We start from the raw sequence: 16,791 nt of genomic DNA, 5'->3' as shown, positions 1-16,791 counted from the left end.
CCGGGGTCCCTCCATCACACGTGTCCCACTCTCTTTTTTCTCTCTCCCTCTCTTGTTATTTATGTATTTTGTGTATGATGGAATGGCCATATGGCCCACCCGAATGGACCTCACCATGAAGCATGGTTTGGACCCAATCCATTTGTGGGTGAGGCCCATCTTGCATGTGTATGTGATCCACACCACCTCACCATGTGATGGCCCGCCTAAGCAGGGCCCACCCCAATGCACGTGTTATGTCCAGACGTCCAGGGATGTCCCTGGACGTTAATTGAAAACACAAATATTAGCTTTTCCAAAGCTTATTGGGTGTGCCATTCATGTAGGCCCCACCTTGATGTTTATATGTCATCTAAGTCGTTCATATGGTGGGCCCTTAGGGCAGAGGGCCGTCCTCCAAATTTCAGCCTCACCCAAAGCTCAGGTGGCCCACATCGTAGGAAACAATGGGACTGAACGTCTGCCTTTGAAAACTTCTTCTGGGCCACAGAAGTTTTGGATCAATCTGAAATTTGTTTTTACTCTTCGTCCAGGTCTATGTGACCACATGGATGGATTGGATGGTGAACAAACGTTATGGTGGGCCCCACGTGGGACCCACAGTGATATATGTATTTTATTCACACCGTCCCCAGCATGGGACGGTGGAACCCACCATGTATGTGTTCTCTCCAGGCCGTCCACGGCAGTGGACGGTGAGCTCCACCATGATTTATGTGGTTATCCACACTGTCCACTCTCTGGACAGTGGACCCCACCATGATCTATATGTTTTATCCACACCGTCCACCCCAGATGGTGGGACCCACCCCTATAGCTGCCCTGTGTGTGTGCATGCGTGTGTGTGTATATTACATTGTATATATATTAAATATATTAAATATATTATATTTTATAACATACCTGATGGTGGGCCTTCATGTGGACTTCCACCATGATGCATGTGCTGCATCTAAGCTGTCCAATCATTTTGAAAGTCCATTTTAAGGCTTGAGACTAAAAATAAGATAGATCTATAGTTCAAATGGACCCACCTTGGTATATATCTAGGGCCCATATGATTAGGCCCATTTGGTATGCATAAGGCCCATGTGATTAGGCCATCTTGATGTATTTGTGGCCCATATTTATGGCCCGTTGTTGAGGACCACTTTGATGTGCACAAGGCCGTTGTTGAGGACCACTTTGATGTACATAAGGCCCATGTTACAAGGCCCATTGTGATGTCTTCAAAGGCCCATGGGATATGGCCCATTGCAATGTACATAAGGCCCGTTGGTGGGGGCCCATTAATGCGGCCCATTTGATGAATGTAAGGCCCATGTGATACGGCCCATTTGATGTGTCTAAGGCCCATGGGTCGAGGCCTAACGGGATGTCCTTAGGGTCCATTGCAATGTGTGATTCCATATGGTTTGTGTAATGGTATTTTATGGCGAGTCATGCCTTGGGAGCGATGTTGGTTTGACGTCCACATTATAAATACAATGTTGGTTAAATGTCCGCATTGTAACTCTCCTTAAGGCCCATTGATAGGCCCATACTTGTTGATAGCTCATTACTTTATAACATGCTTAGTATAGCTCCATGATACATGCCCATACGCATCATATGTATGCTTGATATGAGGAATATTTGATCATAGCATAAGCCATTGGGCTGTGACATTTACGGGACTTCTTATGAGATGGAGTGCCCCCACATGAGTGCGTGGTACGCACAGGATTACTGCATGATTTGACGATGTGACTCATGCATTCCTCATATGTGTGACTTGATCACTGCATGCCCTAGCGACATCAGGGCCGTGGCCTCCACAGGCACATCATGGATGGTCGTATCAGATACCGAAAATATTGGCTCTAGCATTGTGGGCACTTAGGATGTCCTTGGGTGAAAGTCCCAAAACCTTTTTGGTACCAGGAGATGCTCCAACGTCTAGACCGAGTGGATACATGAGCGCCCGAGTGCCGAATACCAGTAGGCCGCGTCTCTCACTGTGTCGTGGTCGGTTGGAAGGGGGCGTGGCCTTATCCGCCCGAGTGATGGGGCTATAAGCTAGGCTGAGTTTGACCAGCTCGTAAATGAGTCCGCTATCGACGAGCCGGGTAGGTATTGGCAGACTACTGGTTAGGCGGATAGTGAGGTCTATTCCACTTGCTCGACTGTGCAGCTAGGGAGGAGGCAGTCTGTGTGGAGTGTATTAGACCCCGGTGATATCCAGAGAGGAACTGTACTGATATGTGTACTTGATGAGGACTGACATGCTTGCTTCGCATCTCGCATATGACATTTGGCTACATAGGCCTCGCATCGTATGGCCTTGGTATGGCCGATAGCATTCATGTCTTACATCATATAGCGTTGGTACAGCTGATAGCATTCATGGACTTATCGCATATTTCCGCATTACTCTGATACTGTACACTTGGCGCTGGCCTTGCACACACACTTACACCACCCTCTAAGCTTTTGTAAGCTTATGCACAACCGTTGCGTGCAGGTAGTGTTGGACAGCAGTAGCGCTGAGGCAGGAGTGCACATCAGTTTATTTTGAAGCTTTTGATCACCCTGTATTTCCCTTTCTGCATTGTACTTAAAAGTTTTCGATATAGTGGATATGTGGTGATGTTGTTTTGTGACTTGGTTATGCTTATGGTTATGCTCTATTACAAAAAATTTTTTTTACTAAAAATCCTCCTTGTAGGATCCCAGGATCGGAATCTGGCATGAGAGTGCCGGAATCCGAGAATGGGGCACTACAGAGGCTGTCGGCACTGGATTCGGCGATCGAGAATTTTGTGAGCCCGTTTTCCGAGTTTGGGACGTGACAACCGTGATTTATGTGTCCTATCCGCACCGTCCACACTGGACGGTGGGACCCACCCCACGTGTGGGTGACGGTAGTGTGTGTGTGTGTGTATATATATATTATATTATATATAATATTGTATATATATATATATATATTATATTATATTATATATAATATACATGATGGTGGGCCTTCATGTGGACCCCCCCCCCCCACCCCCCCACCATGATGTTTGTATTGCATACAACTGTCCAACCATTTTGAAAGCTCTTTTTACAGGCTTGAGATTTAAAAAAAAAAAAAAAAGACAGATATATAGTCCAAGTGGACCCCACTTTAGCATAAATATAAGGCCATGTGATTAGGCCCATTCAATGTATTTGTGGGCGTTGTTGAAGCCCACCTTGATATGAATATAAGGCCCATGTTATAAGGCCCATTGTGTTGTATTCAAGGCCCATGGGTTATGGCCCATTGCAATGTATTTTAAGGCCCATTGATGTGGCCCACTTGATTATATAAGGCCCATATGATACGGCTCATTTGATGTATTTGAAGCCTATGTGTCGAGGCCCAATGAGATGTATATAGGTCCATTGCAATGTATGATTCCCTATGGTTTATGTAATAATGTTTTATGGTGGGCCATGCCTAGGGAACAATGTTGGTTTGACGTCCACATTGTAAGAATAATGTTGGTTAAATGTCCGCATTATGACTCTCCTTAAGGCCCATTGATAGACCCATACTTGTTGATAATTCATCACTTTATAACATGCTTAGTATAACTCCATGATTCATGCCCATACGCATCATATGTATGCTTGATATAAGGAATGTTTGATCATAGTATAAGCCGTTGGGCTAAGACATTTACTGGACTCCTTATGAGACAGAGTGCCCCCACATGAGTGCGTGGTACACGCAGGATTACTGCATGATTTGACGATGTGACTCATGCATTCCGCATGTGTGACTTAATCACTGCACGCCCTAGCGACATCAGGACCATGGCCTCCACAGGCACATTGTGGATGGTCATATCGGATAGCGAAAATATTGGCTCTAGCATTGTGGGCACTTCGGATGTCCTTGGGTGAAAATCTTAGAACCTTTTTGGTACCAAGAGATGCTCCAACGTCTAAACTGAGTGGATACACGAGCACCCGAGTGCCGAATACCAGTAGGCCGCGTCTCCCACTGTGTCGTGGTCGGTAGAAAGGGGGTATGGCCTTATCCGCTCGAGTGAGGGAGCTATAAGCTAGGCTGAGTTTGACCAGCTCGCAAATGAGTCCGCTATCGACGAGCTAGGTAGGTATTGGCAGACTACTGGTCAAACGAATAGTGTGGTCTCTTCCACTTGCTTGACTATGCAGCTAGGGAGGAGGCAGTCAGTGTAAGGTGTACTAGACCCCAATGATATCCAGAGAGGAACTGTACTGATATGTGTACTTGATGAGTACTGGCACGCATACTTTGCATCTCACATATGACATTTGGCTGCATAGGCCTCGCACGCATGACTTTGGTATGGCCGATAGCATTCATGCCTTGCATCACATAGTTATGGTACCGCTGATAGCATTCATGGACTTACCGTATATTTCCGCATTACTCTGATATTGTACACTTGACGCTTGCCTTGCGCACACACTTACACCACCCTCTAAGCTTTTGTAAGCTTATGCACGACCGTTGCGTGCAGGTGCCGTTAGACAGTAGCAGCGTTGAGGCAGGAGCGCGCAACTGATCATTTTGGAGCTTTTTGATCATCGTGTATTTTCCTTTCCGTATTGTACTTAAATTTTTTAATATAGTGGATATGTGGTAATGTTGTTTTGTGACTTGGTTATGCTTGTGGTTATGCTCCACTATAAAAAAAGAAAATCATACTGAAAATTCTCTTTGTAGGATCCCAGGATCGGAATCTGGCATGTGAGTGCCGGGATCCGAGAATGGGGCACTACGGAGGCTGTCGGTGCTGGATCCGGTGATCGAAAATTTTGTGAGCCCATTTTCTGAGTTTGGGGCGTTACAGGCATGCTAAAAACTGTTGGCCTCTCGGTTTCAAAATTCACTCATATATGATATGTGCGGGTGTGCTAGAGTAGATTGTGTGGCTCGATTCCAACCAAACAACTTTGACCCCAAGCACCAAGATAGGCAAATATGTCAGAATTGATTGTATATGACCATGATCTGAAAAGACCGTTTGCTTATTCAGCCAATCTCGTAAGATCTCAAATAATTATCAAAGGTTAGGGTTTGTCCTTCGAAAATGGGTTATACTTTGCCTTCCATACAAAAAAACTTTCGGATATAAAAGCAAATAAAAAGTAAACACTTATAGTTGACTGCAAGGAGTAAATGCAAAGCACTTTTCTAAAAGAAGAACTGCTTGTATTAAAATGAAAATCATCTAATGTATGAGTGTAGATTTGGATTACCATTAAGGATTACAGCTACTGGATTATTGTCACTCATAATGTAAGATTAGGTTACTAGTTATGCTAAAGAATATAAAAGACAAATTATGCTAAGGAACATAATGATAATTGATAAGTTAGATTTGTTTATTTGATTAGGTTGGCATGAGACACTTTGCTTCATTGATTTCCTTTGTTATTTATAAATTTCCTTGAGATAGCCATATAGATGCTTCTTTCCACATGGAATTGGTTATATTAATGGCTTTAGTACCACTCCAACCTCCATACTCTTCTAAGACATCCGTCCCAGTGACTGCTTTTCTCTCCATATGTATTACCCAACTCATACCAACTAATACGTTGACAACATATGCTAGAAGTATCTTTGCATATCTCATGCACTATATATACTTTTTGTTTAATAACACATATTTTTTAATTGGCTTTTTAAGGAATAGTCAGAAATAAAATACAACACTATGGGCTATGGAAGTTTTAGATCAGGATTCTTTTTCCCTTTGCCCTAATGGGATTCAATTTATGAACGGATTGGATTGTATATAAAGATCGTGATGGATGCAAGGAAGGTTTCGGTGGTGATCGTTCCTATCCCCATCTTTTTTCTAGTCCGAGCCACTTGAGTTTGGGTTTTATCCTATTTTTTTTAACGAATGTCCTGAAATAGAACGGAGCAACTAATGAACAGAGTAGTTTTCATGCAGACATCACCATGGGATCCATAAATATATTTGTTGTACGGACTCCCTAAATACGTCCGTAGGCAACCGGGTATGAAATCACCTGTGAAATAGGGACGCGACTTCGGTGGTCCCCTGATTCACTCAGATCGGTGTATCTGTGACTGCAGGGATCACCTTGATGTATGTGTTGTATATCCACGTTGTCCATCCGTTTCTCTAGATCATTTTAACTTATGGGCTCAAAAATTCAGCAGATACAAATCTTAGATGTACCACATCATAGGAAATAGTGGTGATTGACCATTAAAAGTTTCCTGGGGCCACCTTCCAGAGCCCCAAATAAGTTTTTAATGATGGGCGTTCAATCACCACTATTTTTTGTTGTGTAGTCCAGCTGAGATTTAGATCTGATGCAATTTTGGGCTATATCCTGAAATAATCTTTTACAATGGATAAACACAATCAATATAAAACACATTCATCAAGGTGGGCCCCACAGTCAAGTTGGTGGATCCCCGGATCCACCGAAGCCGCATCCACGGAACAGGGGTCGAATGGTCGCGCGAATCGCCAATAATGGGCTATTCTCGAATATCACTTCAGCATTTTTCAGAATAAAATGTAGCATTCGCATGGAGATTAAATAGGGAATCGGTGCCCTTGGTAGATATGAATGAGATCCAGATTGTTCATCAGTTGGAGGCCACCATGTGTATAACCCGCTAAAAAACTCAGGTGGGCCCACTGCTCATACAGTCCACTCCTGCATGAGAAAATTAAGTGGTCAGAAGAATAAAATTGACTGATGGTATACGTTCGACAGGCAAACAGGGCCCACACAATGTGAAGAACCTGTTGATTTTGGGACTAAGAAATTTTCACAGTGGGCCTCAGCTGTTGAGCCTCCTTGTTCTCACACATGCCATAAGTCAGTTCTTCAACTTCACATGCGGTGAATCAGCCTCCAGCATTTTCCAAAGTGGGGACATTAGAGGAGAGAATGTGGCCTCAATCTTTATTTCGGTTTTAATTATCTAAGACCACTACGCCAAAACTGCGAAAAAAGGACGGTCCAAAACCGTCTCAAATGGCCAAAAAGGACGATCATGGACCGTCGCAAGGGCCGTCAAATTTTGACGTGTCCTATTACTTAAAGGATGGTCGAAAACCGTCATTTTTGTTGACGAAAAAAGGACGGTCATGGACCGTCCTAAAAAAGGACGGTCTTGAACCGTCCTTAAAAAGGACAATCTTGGACAGTCTCTTATGAGCCTTTACAGGACGGCCATCGACCGTCCTTTAAAAGAACGGTCATAGACTGTCCTTAAAAAAGACTGTCATAGACTGTCTCTGATGAGCCTTTAAAGGACAGCCATAGACCATCCTTTTTAAGGACGGTGCATGACCGTCCTTAAAAAGGACTATCATAGTCCGTCTCTTATGGGCCTTCGAACAGCCACAAACCTCCTTTAAAAGGACGGCCACGGACCGTCCTTAAAAAGGACTGTCATGGACCGTCCCTTATAAGAGGGTCAATATACACTTGTTACATCATATTCTTCCTGATAAACACCTGTTATATAATATATTTCATCATATTCACATTCACATTCATCTAAACCTAAACTACGTAAATTTAACATAAACTACATTCATCCAAACATAAACTACATCCATCTAAACCCAAACTACGTAAATCCAACATAAACTACATTCATCCAAACATAAACTACATCCATCCAAACACAAGCAATCTTATCCACATTATATTCATCCACACATAAATACATATAAGTTTAACATCATAAATAAAAAAAGAAAAAAAATCAGTAACAACTTTCTTTTTGTCTTTCACCTGAAAAAAAAAATATTAAACCAACAAAACATTATAATTCAGAATCATGAAGAATTGCATAAACTTCTTCAAAAAAAGTGAGCACTTTTTAAAAATAAAACTGATCATTAAAATAGGTTTAGGTTTAGGTTTTAGGTTTTAGGTGTTCGGTTTTAGGTTTAGGTTTAGGATTAGGTTTTAGGTTATAGGTTATAAGTTTAGGTTATAGGTTATAAGTTAAGGTTTAGGTTATAGGTTTTGGTTTAGGTTTAGGTTAAGGTTTAGGTTTTAGTTATAGGTTATAGTATATAGGTTATAGCTTTAGGGAATTGAGAATAGGTTAAGGTTTAGGTTTAGGAAATCGGGTCCGAGTTCGGGATCGGGTTTAGGTTTGGGTTATCAAGTTTAGGTTTAAGTTTAGGTTAGGGAGTTGAGATTAGGATTAGGTGTAGGTTTAGGTTCAAGGATTTGAAAATACATTTCGATTTTAGGTTTAGGTTTAGGTTTTAGGCTTATGTTTAGGTTATAGGTTTAGGTTATAAGTGCAGGTAATAGGTTTAGGTTTATGTTAGGTTATAGGTTAACGTTTAGGTTTAGGAAATCGGGTTCGGGTTCGGGATCGGGTTTAGGTTTGGATTAGGGAGTTGAGATTAAGATTAGGTGTAGGTTTAGGTTAAGGTTTAGGTTTAGGTTTAGGTTTAGGTTTAGCTTATAAGCAATAGGTTTTAGGTTTAGGTTTAAGTTATAGGTTACAGGTTTAGGTATAGCTTTAGGCTTAGGTTTAGGTTACAAGATAAAGGTTTAGGGAATTGAGAATAGGTTAAGGTTTAGGTTTAGGAAATCGGGTTCGGGTTCGAGATTGGGTTTAGGTTTGGGTTTTCAAGTTTAGGTTTAGGTTTAGGTTAGGGAGTTGAGATTAGGATTAGGTGTAGGTTTAGGTTTAGGGATTCGAGAATACATTTAGGTTTTAGGTTTAGGTTAAGGTTTAGATTTAGGTTTAGGTTTAGGTTATAAGCTATAGGTTTAGGAAATTGAGAATAGGTTAAGGTTTAGGTTTAGGAAATCGGGTTCGGGTTCGGGATCGGGTTTAGGTTTTGGTTTTCAAGTTTAGGTTTAGGTTTAGGTTAGGGAGTTGAGATTAGGATTAGGTGTAGGTTTAGGTTTAGGGATTTGAGAATACATTAAGGTTTAGGTTTAGGAAATCGGGTTCGGGTTCGGGATCGGGTTTAGGTTTGAGTTTTCAAGTTTAGGTTTAGGTTTAGGTTAGAGAGTTGAGATTAGGATTAGGTGTAGGTTTAGGTTTAGGGATTTGAGAATACATTTAGGTTATACGTTATAGGTTTAGGTTAAGGTATAGGTTTAGGTTTCGGTTTAGGTTATAAGCAATGGGTTTAGGGAATTGAGAATAGGTTAAGGTTTAGGTTGAGGAAATCGGGTTCAGGTTCGGGATTGGGTTTAGGTTTGAGTTTTCAAGTTTAGGTTTAGGTTTAGGTTAGGGAGTTGAGATTAGGATTAGGTGTAGGTTTAAGTTTAGGGATTTGAGAATACATTTAGGTTTTAGATTTATATTTAGGTTATAGGTTACAGGTTTAGGTTAAGGCTATAGGTTATAGGTTTATGTTAAGGTTTAGATTTAGGTTTAAGGATTTGAGAATACATTTAGGTTTTGGGTTTAGGTTTAGGTTATAGGTTACAGGTTTAGGTTTAGGTTTAAGTTTATGCTATAGGTTATAGGTTTAGGTTAAGGTTTAGGTTTAAGTTTAGGTTATAAGCTATAGGTTTAGGGAATTAAGAATAGGTTAAGGTTTAGGTTTAGGAAATCGGGTTCGGGTTCGGGTTCGGGTTTAGGTTTGAGTTTTCAAGTTTAGGTTTAGGTTCAGGTTAGGGAGTTGAGATTAGGATTAGGTGTAGGTTTAGGTTTAGGGATTTGAGAATACATTTAGGTTTTAAGTTTATGTTTAGGTTATAGGTTATAGGTTTAGGTTAAGGTATAAGTTTAGGTTTCGGTTTATGTCATAAGCAATTGGTTTAAGGAATTGAGAATAGGTTAAGGTTTAGGTTTAGGAAATCGGGTTTGGGTTCGGGATCGGGTTTAGGTTTTGGTTTTCAAGTTTAGGTTTAGGTTTAGGTTAGGGAGTTGAGATTAGGATTAGGTGTAGGTTTAGGTTTAGAGATTTGAGAATACATTTAGGTTTTAGGTTATATGTTAAAGGTTTAGGTTAAGGCTATAGGTTATAGGTTTAGGTTAAGGTTTAGGTTTAGGTTTAAGGATTTGAGAATACATTTAGGTTATAGGTTTAGGTTTAGGTTATAGGTTACAGGTTTAGGTTTATGTTTAGGTTTATGCTATAGGTTATAGGTTTAAGTTAAGGTTTAGGTTAAGGTTTAGGTTTAAGTTTAAGTTATAAGCTATAGGTTTAGGGAATTGAGAATAGGTTAAGATTTAGGTTTAGAAAATCGGGTTCGGGTTCGGGATCGGGTTTAGGTTTGAGTTTTCAAGTTTAGGTTTAGGTTTAGGTTAGGGAGTTGAGATTAGGATTACGTGTAGGTTTAGGTTTAGGGATTTGAGAATACATTTAGGTTATAGGTTTATGTTTAGGTTATAGGTTATAGGTTTAGGTTAAGGCTATAGGCTATAGGTTTAGGTTAAGGTTTAGGTTTAGGTTTAGATTTAGGTTTAAGGATTTGAGAATACATTTAGGTTTTAGGTTTAGGTCTAGGTTAGAGGTTACAGGTTTAGGTTTAGGTTTAGGTTTAGGTTAAGGTTTAGGTTTAGGTTTAAGTTTAAGTTATAAGCTATAGGTTTAGGGAATTGAGAATAGGTTAAGGTTTAGGTTTAGGAAATCGAGTTCGGGTTCGGGATCAGGTTTAGGTTTTGGTTTTCAAGTTTAGGTTTAGGTTTAGGTGAGGGAGTTGAGATTAGGATTAGGTATAGGTTTAGGTTTAGGGATTTAAGAATACATTTAGGTTTTAGGTTTATATTTAGGTTATAGGTTACAGGTTTAGGTTAAGGCTATAGGTGTAACACCCCGAACTTTTCAATACCCAAGTATTGAAAGTCCTCGGGTGTTACCATAAATTTAGTCTACCATATATATGAGTACGATACCAATTTAACTATTCTCACCTTGCATCTATCCTCAAACTTGAATCTGACCACTGGGAATGGCCTTCATCCATAAATCAAGTCATCCGACCGTTGATCATGTGGTCGGATACATGTACCTTCCCTCGACTAAATCGGTGAATAACTCTTTAACCATAATGATTTAGATGCAAGTTATTTTGTAAGAATTGTTTAGAAATAGACATAGAACCAAGTAGAACTGTTAGATTTCACAAAACTCTTAGATTAACAATAATTACAAAAATGCCATCAACCTATACCTTGAATTCAAATTCACATGGTTCTCATGATCCGTTTCATGTGAAATTTTATACCAGGTCTAATTATCATAAATCAACCGTACACATAAAATTTCAGCCCTTAGATCCCATTAATTTAGCTACTTAATCTCCACATCCGTCCGTACACTTATCAGATCAAGATTCTGATCCGTTCACCTTGTTCACACCATATGAATATGCTTAACCCACCATTAGAATTACAATCTGAGAAACCTACACGTATGAATAAGACACCCTAATCTGACGATACACATGCTTTACCCCTAATTCTCCTGAAACCCGCTTTACATATTATCCGTTTACGAAACTGACCGTATACCCACCTACATACATAGTAAGAGTGTTAACCATTAAGTTCTCTTATTTTTAGCTAGTCATCTGACCCCCGGTCATATTTGGATCTGCCAAACGGGCCACAAGAACATCACGGTAAACCGATCATCATGAAGATCTTAAGTTCTAAGTCCAAACTGACCGGTAACTTATTGATTAGAGGTGTACAAATATTCTTTTGAAATTTTGAAGTATATTAGCCATTAAAAGAATATTTTATTCATCCTCGGGAGATCGGGACCCAAACTGGATCACATGAAATAGCACGAAAAATGATGCATGTTCGTCAAATTTCAAGACATTCGGACGGCACATTTCGACATAACGGGCGTCGGATGCCGGTTAAAAAATGGATGGCGAGTTCGTAAATAGTGAATGCCATTACATGCCACCATTGATGCTTGAATCGGATAGTATGGCCCACCCGATCAACAGATCTGCCCTATTTTTGGACCTTAATCCTAGCAGGATATGGGGAACACAATGAATAGAGCGGATCGTACAACTATTAGTGGTAAAGTGAACTTCTCACAAAATATCAATTCACTCAAATTTCTACGTGCATGGAGTTTGACGTTAAATACCATTTAATGTATTAACAGATCGTGTGGCCCACCTGGAAAGCGGATCTGACTCAAACTTGGGGCTGTGGGCTACAACGACATGCAAATAGTGGTGAATGGCATGGATTCTCCGAAGGATCATCACAAGTGGACCCCACCTAATAAAACAGAATTGGCATTCTTTCCGCAAAAGCTAACTGTTGTTACAGCGACTAAACCGAGCGGAATGACGAGTTTCACCCCACTTCCCTACCCCGCGTATGGGTCACCTGATCAATGGATTCCCACCATATTTTGGCCCTTGGCCTAAAACAACCCTACAAAACTAATGAACGGATTAGATCTCTGAGAATGCCATCAAAGTGGACCCCACTCAATGCTACAGTAAGTCTCAACTCTCCAAGATAGAAATCATTCCGAAATATGTATTCAAATTCAAAAAGAACTACCTCCGTTTCTTCCTCCTAAAACAATCACGTCCCAACTACGATTAGCATCAATAGATCAATCATGTTTCAACTAGGATTAACATCAATAGATCTCACCACTCCATATGGGATGATCCCCACCCTCAGTGGACCCTGCTAACTGAAGGACCGATTTGGAAAAGGAAATCTCTCGCATGCTACACCAATGCCCATGAAAATCGTCATTGTAACGATATGTAGTTTAGATTTGGGGTGTGCCCCATTAGCATGGGCCACTTGAGTTTTGATATTGCACCACCCATAGTCAGATGGCCTAAATAGGACCCATAAAACATGACAGACGGTATGGATCTCACTAATCCTCACTGAAGGCCCCACACATTGGTGGTGCATGTACACATAATGTGTACACTCCTGAGGATCACCAAAACCAAGGATAACCAAGATTTCAGCCAAGATTTCACATGAAGGATATGCACGGGTCCTCATGTTTACAAAAGACTTCCCGTCCCACCAATATAAGCCACGACAGAAAGAAAAGAAGAAACGTGGGAGGAAGAGGAAGCTGAAAGATTCAGGTAAAACCCCAGATCTAAACTCCAATTTCCACCATTATTAGAATTTTTCCGTTCTCCCATTTAGTTGGATTTAAATTCTCCTGTTTTGATCGCCTCATGTAGTTTTCTGTTTTAAAATTTTGATTCCAGTTCTAGTGCGGATCTCTTGAAACCGGTTGCATTTCAGCCACATTAAAAGGTCTGACTCTCACTTCTTGATTTTAATATATAAATATCTATCTTTTCATCCATTGCTATAAAACCCCTCTCTTTTTGGTATTATTACCAAATAAATCCTAATCGTGCACGCCAGTTGGCCGAAGTTTTCCATCCCACCTGCCGACTTGGATGGGGTACTACTTCTCTAGTAATCTGAGGGGCCCACATGATCTCTGGTTTGATCACTATACATATATTCCATGTGGAGTGTGGTTAACGTTACCTGGATCTTACATGTATCAATGTTTGACCCGGCTAGGTAATCTAGACCTTAGGTTGAGATCTTAACCCTAAATAGTTTGTAAGCTTGAACATAACTGTATAAATTTATAACTCATGATAGGGTCTGATTCTAAGGAAACACGCACTCCCTAGCAACACTGGTAGGCAATTCAAAGTATAAGGTGATGATTTTTCCCCTTAAGCTTTCCATTTCCAAATTGGTTTAAGTTATAGTCTTTATCAAATATTAAAATTTTTAATTCATAGCATGCGATCTCTTGTATGATTTATATATGATTTATGATCGATAATTGTGAAACATGATTACATGTGATAGTTGCTACATGATAGCTCTCATTTTAATTTATAGTTCACATCATGACCTGTTTTGATTATTATGCTTAACATATGCCTGTCATGCTATAGCAGTGTATTTTTATATGAATTGTTGTAAGTCATCATGAACCTATATTCACTACACTTATTAGTGGGTAAACCCTTTAGTGTATGTGAACCCATACTTAGGATGTAACATGATGGAGTGTGGAATCGAATGAACCCTTGATTGAAGGTTATGTAGGACATGAGATTCCCTACTCAATTAATTTAATTGACCACTGATCAATGGGTTTCATTAAGCATCCTAAGGTGGGAGAAATCTCATGAGCCGGGGATGGTGGTAATGGGACACTATGCCCGAGCTGTCGGCCTACGCTGGGTGACGAGCCCCCCGCAGTGACCATTGAGTAACTTAAAATGGCTGATTGTAATTGGAATAATAACGGGTTGGCTGATCATGCATCCATAGCATATTGGCGATGACGGGTGGCTAATTCTGGATGTTGTAGCATGTTCCCTTGGGAGCATTAAGGGATTACTTTGCTACCTCCCAGACCACCGACTATCGACCTATTTGTCCGACTGGATACATCCCCAGGTCGATGATTGCATGGGTGACGAGCCCAAGTCCGACTAGATAAACATCCCCAGGTCGATGCGCATTCATGCATCCATGCATATAAAAAGACTGCATCATGTACTATTTTGAATGTTGTTGTTTTTAACTATGCTTAACTAAGGCGGCGGTGTGTAATCTTGAGGGGAATTCACACTGAGCTGGCCACTCATTCATCGAATATCCAACCGTACAGAGTATGCAGGTATAGGTGGAGAAAACGATAGTACTGACCCTGATGGTACGATGGTGGAGCCTGAAAACGGATATTACGAAGACGAGCCGCAACAAGAAGCGGCCGGTTGTTTCGATTTAAATTAATAGCAGTAGTGCTCTTATGTTTAATTTGATACATTGGTAATTTTTGTTTAAAAATAAAAAAGTGTAATAAGGCCCCCAGCTGAGTGGGCTAAATAATTGAACTTATATGATATTAATCCATGCTTGCTTACGCTATCATACTCTGATTTTAATCTTCCGCTAGATCTCTGATTTATTAACTCTCGGGTTTCCAGAACAAGTCTCGTACTTAGGTTCTAGAAACATGGGGTGTTACAGTTGGTATCAGAGCAGAGTCTGAGATAGCCAGGCTGTGGGAAAAAAAATAAAATTATATGAAACTTTAGGAAAATCCCCGTAGAATGTAGGCAGAAAGAACAAATGAAGAAACAAGAAATACTTAGGTCCCCTTAATTAATAATAATAGTAAGATTATATATATATATATATATAAATTGAAGTGGCAAAGAGGCCCGATATTTAGAATGATTTAGGATATTTAGGTTCATTTAATCATGGCTTATTTAATGATTAATATATACTCAATGTTACTGTCATAGTCATACCATGCTAATTCACTAATCTATCACCTAAACCATGAAATTCTAAATCTCTCAGAACCATGCCACCAGTATTATGATCCCAACGAACCAATACGATTGATGTCCACCCCATTCCACCAACCGAGCGCCAGAGGGAGCATAGCCCTGTCTACACACCAGGCCTTCCACCTGGAGTGGCGAATGAGGACACGAGGTCCGAAGCTGTTGGGGATTCTCCATCCCCTCAGGCCCTTCCATCAGGGCCACCCTCGCAATACTTTGAGCAGCGGACGCCTTCGGCTGAACCTTCAGCCAACGCACATGCTGACACACCTATGGGGGCGGTAGCCTTTTCTGCTTTCGCACAAATGGCAGCGGCAATGCAACAACAACAGGACACGTTCGCACGGCAACAGCAAGACATGCATGCATTGATGATGGAGACTTTACGGAGTAGGGATCGTCGAGAGTCGTCACGAGATAGAGAGGGTCGAAGTGCAGATATCTTTGAACGATTTCAAAGGCTTCGCCCGCCCACGTTCGAAGGGGCGCCAGATCCGGTGAAGGCGGAACACTGGCTGGCAAGAATCACTAAGCTAATGCGGCCCCTGGAGTGTTCTGATTCGCAAATGGTGACCTTAGCTACCTATCTGTTAGAAGGAGAAGCAGAAAACTGGTGGCAGAGTGTGCAGCGGGGTGTTCCAGCCACGTACGCCTGGACATGGGCAGGCTTCCGAGAAAAATTCCTGGAAAAGTATTTTCCTCGGTCATGTAGGAACGAGAAAATAGCCCAGTTCTTGAAGCTGGAACAGGGTAGTATGACTGTTGCCCAATACGAGGCTAGATTTGACGAACTCTCCCGTTTCATGCCTAAGGCCCTGGAAGATATGGAATACAAGCTACAAAAGTTCAAGGAAGGACTCAGGCCAGGTATTCAGTCACGGCTATGCGCCTGGGATTTCGGAGATTTTGCAGAACTAGTGGACAAAGCCATGCGGGTAGAAAAAGATTTTGAACGCACTATGAGGACTCGCTCTCTAGTGAGCGGCACCCTAGTCAGGCCTAGGCAGGCACCTTCCGCTCCACTAATACCAGAGAAAAAGAACAGAGTCATACCTGCGGGCACTCCAATCATGCCTCCCACGAGGAATTGTGATTACTGCCACAAAGCTGGACATTTTGCGCGAAATTGTTTCAAGAAAATGAAGGACGAAGGCATCACTCCACCGGCAAATCGCCCTTCAGCCGGGTCCAGTAACAACCAAGGTGGCACCTTGGCAGCAGCCGCCTAGGTCACGACCTTCAGCTCAGCAGAAGGTTCCCCCTGCCCGCATGTATGCCATAGCCGCTACAGAAGCTGAAGAGGACCCTCATCAGACGATTCATGGTACAGCTCACATCAATGGTACCCCTGTACTCCTCCTATTTGATTCTGGTGCAACTTTATCTTTCGTAGACTCTACTATTGCAAATAGACTTGAACTGAAAATAACCCGAATGCATGCC

At 41.2% G+C, this 16,791-nt stretch overlaps 1 protein-coding gene across 1 annotated transcript; it reads left to right on the top strand.

Moving 5' to 3' along the window:
- Positions 1–15,653: 15,653 nt before the first annotated feature.
- LOC131230453 (uncharacterized) lies at positions 15,654–16,577 on the top strand. Its single transcript, XM_058226378.1, has one exon. It carries the CDS (start codon positions 15,654–15,656, stop codon positions 16,575–16,577), a length of 924 nt encoding a protein of 307 aa, XP_058082361.1.
- The last annotated feature ends 214 nt before the right edge of the window (positions 16,578–16,791 follow it).

This window comes from Magnolia sinica, chromosome 17 (assembly GCF_029962835.1).
Source record: "Magnolia sinica isolate HGM2019 chromosome 17, MsV1, whole genome shotgun sequence".
Classification (NCBI taxonomy): Eukaryota; Viridiplantae; Streptophyta; class Magnoliopsida; order Magnoliales; family Magnoliaceae; genus Magnolia; species Magnolia sinica.
This window is presented reverse-complemented; position numbering and strand designations above follow the sequence as displayed.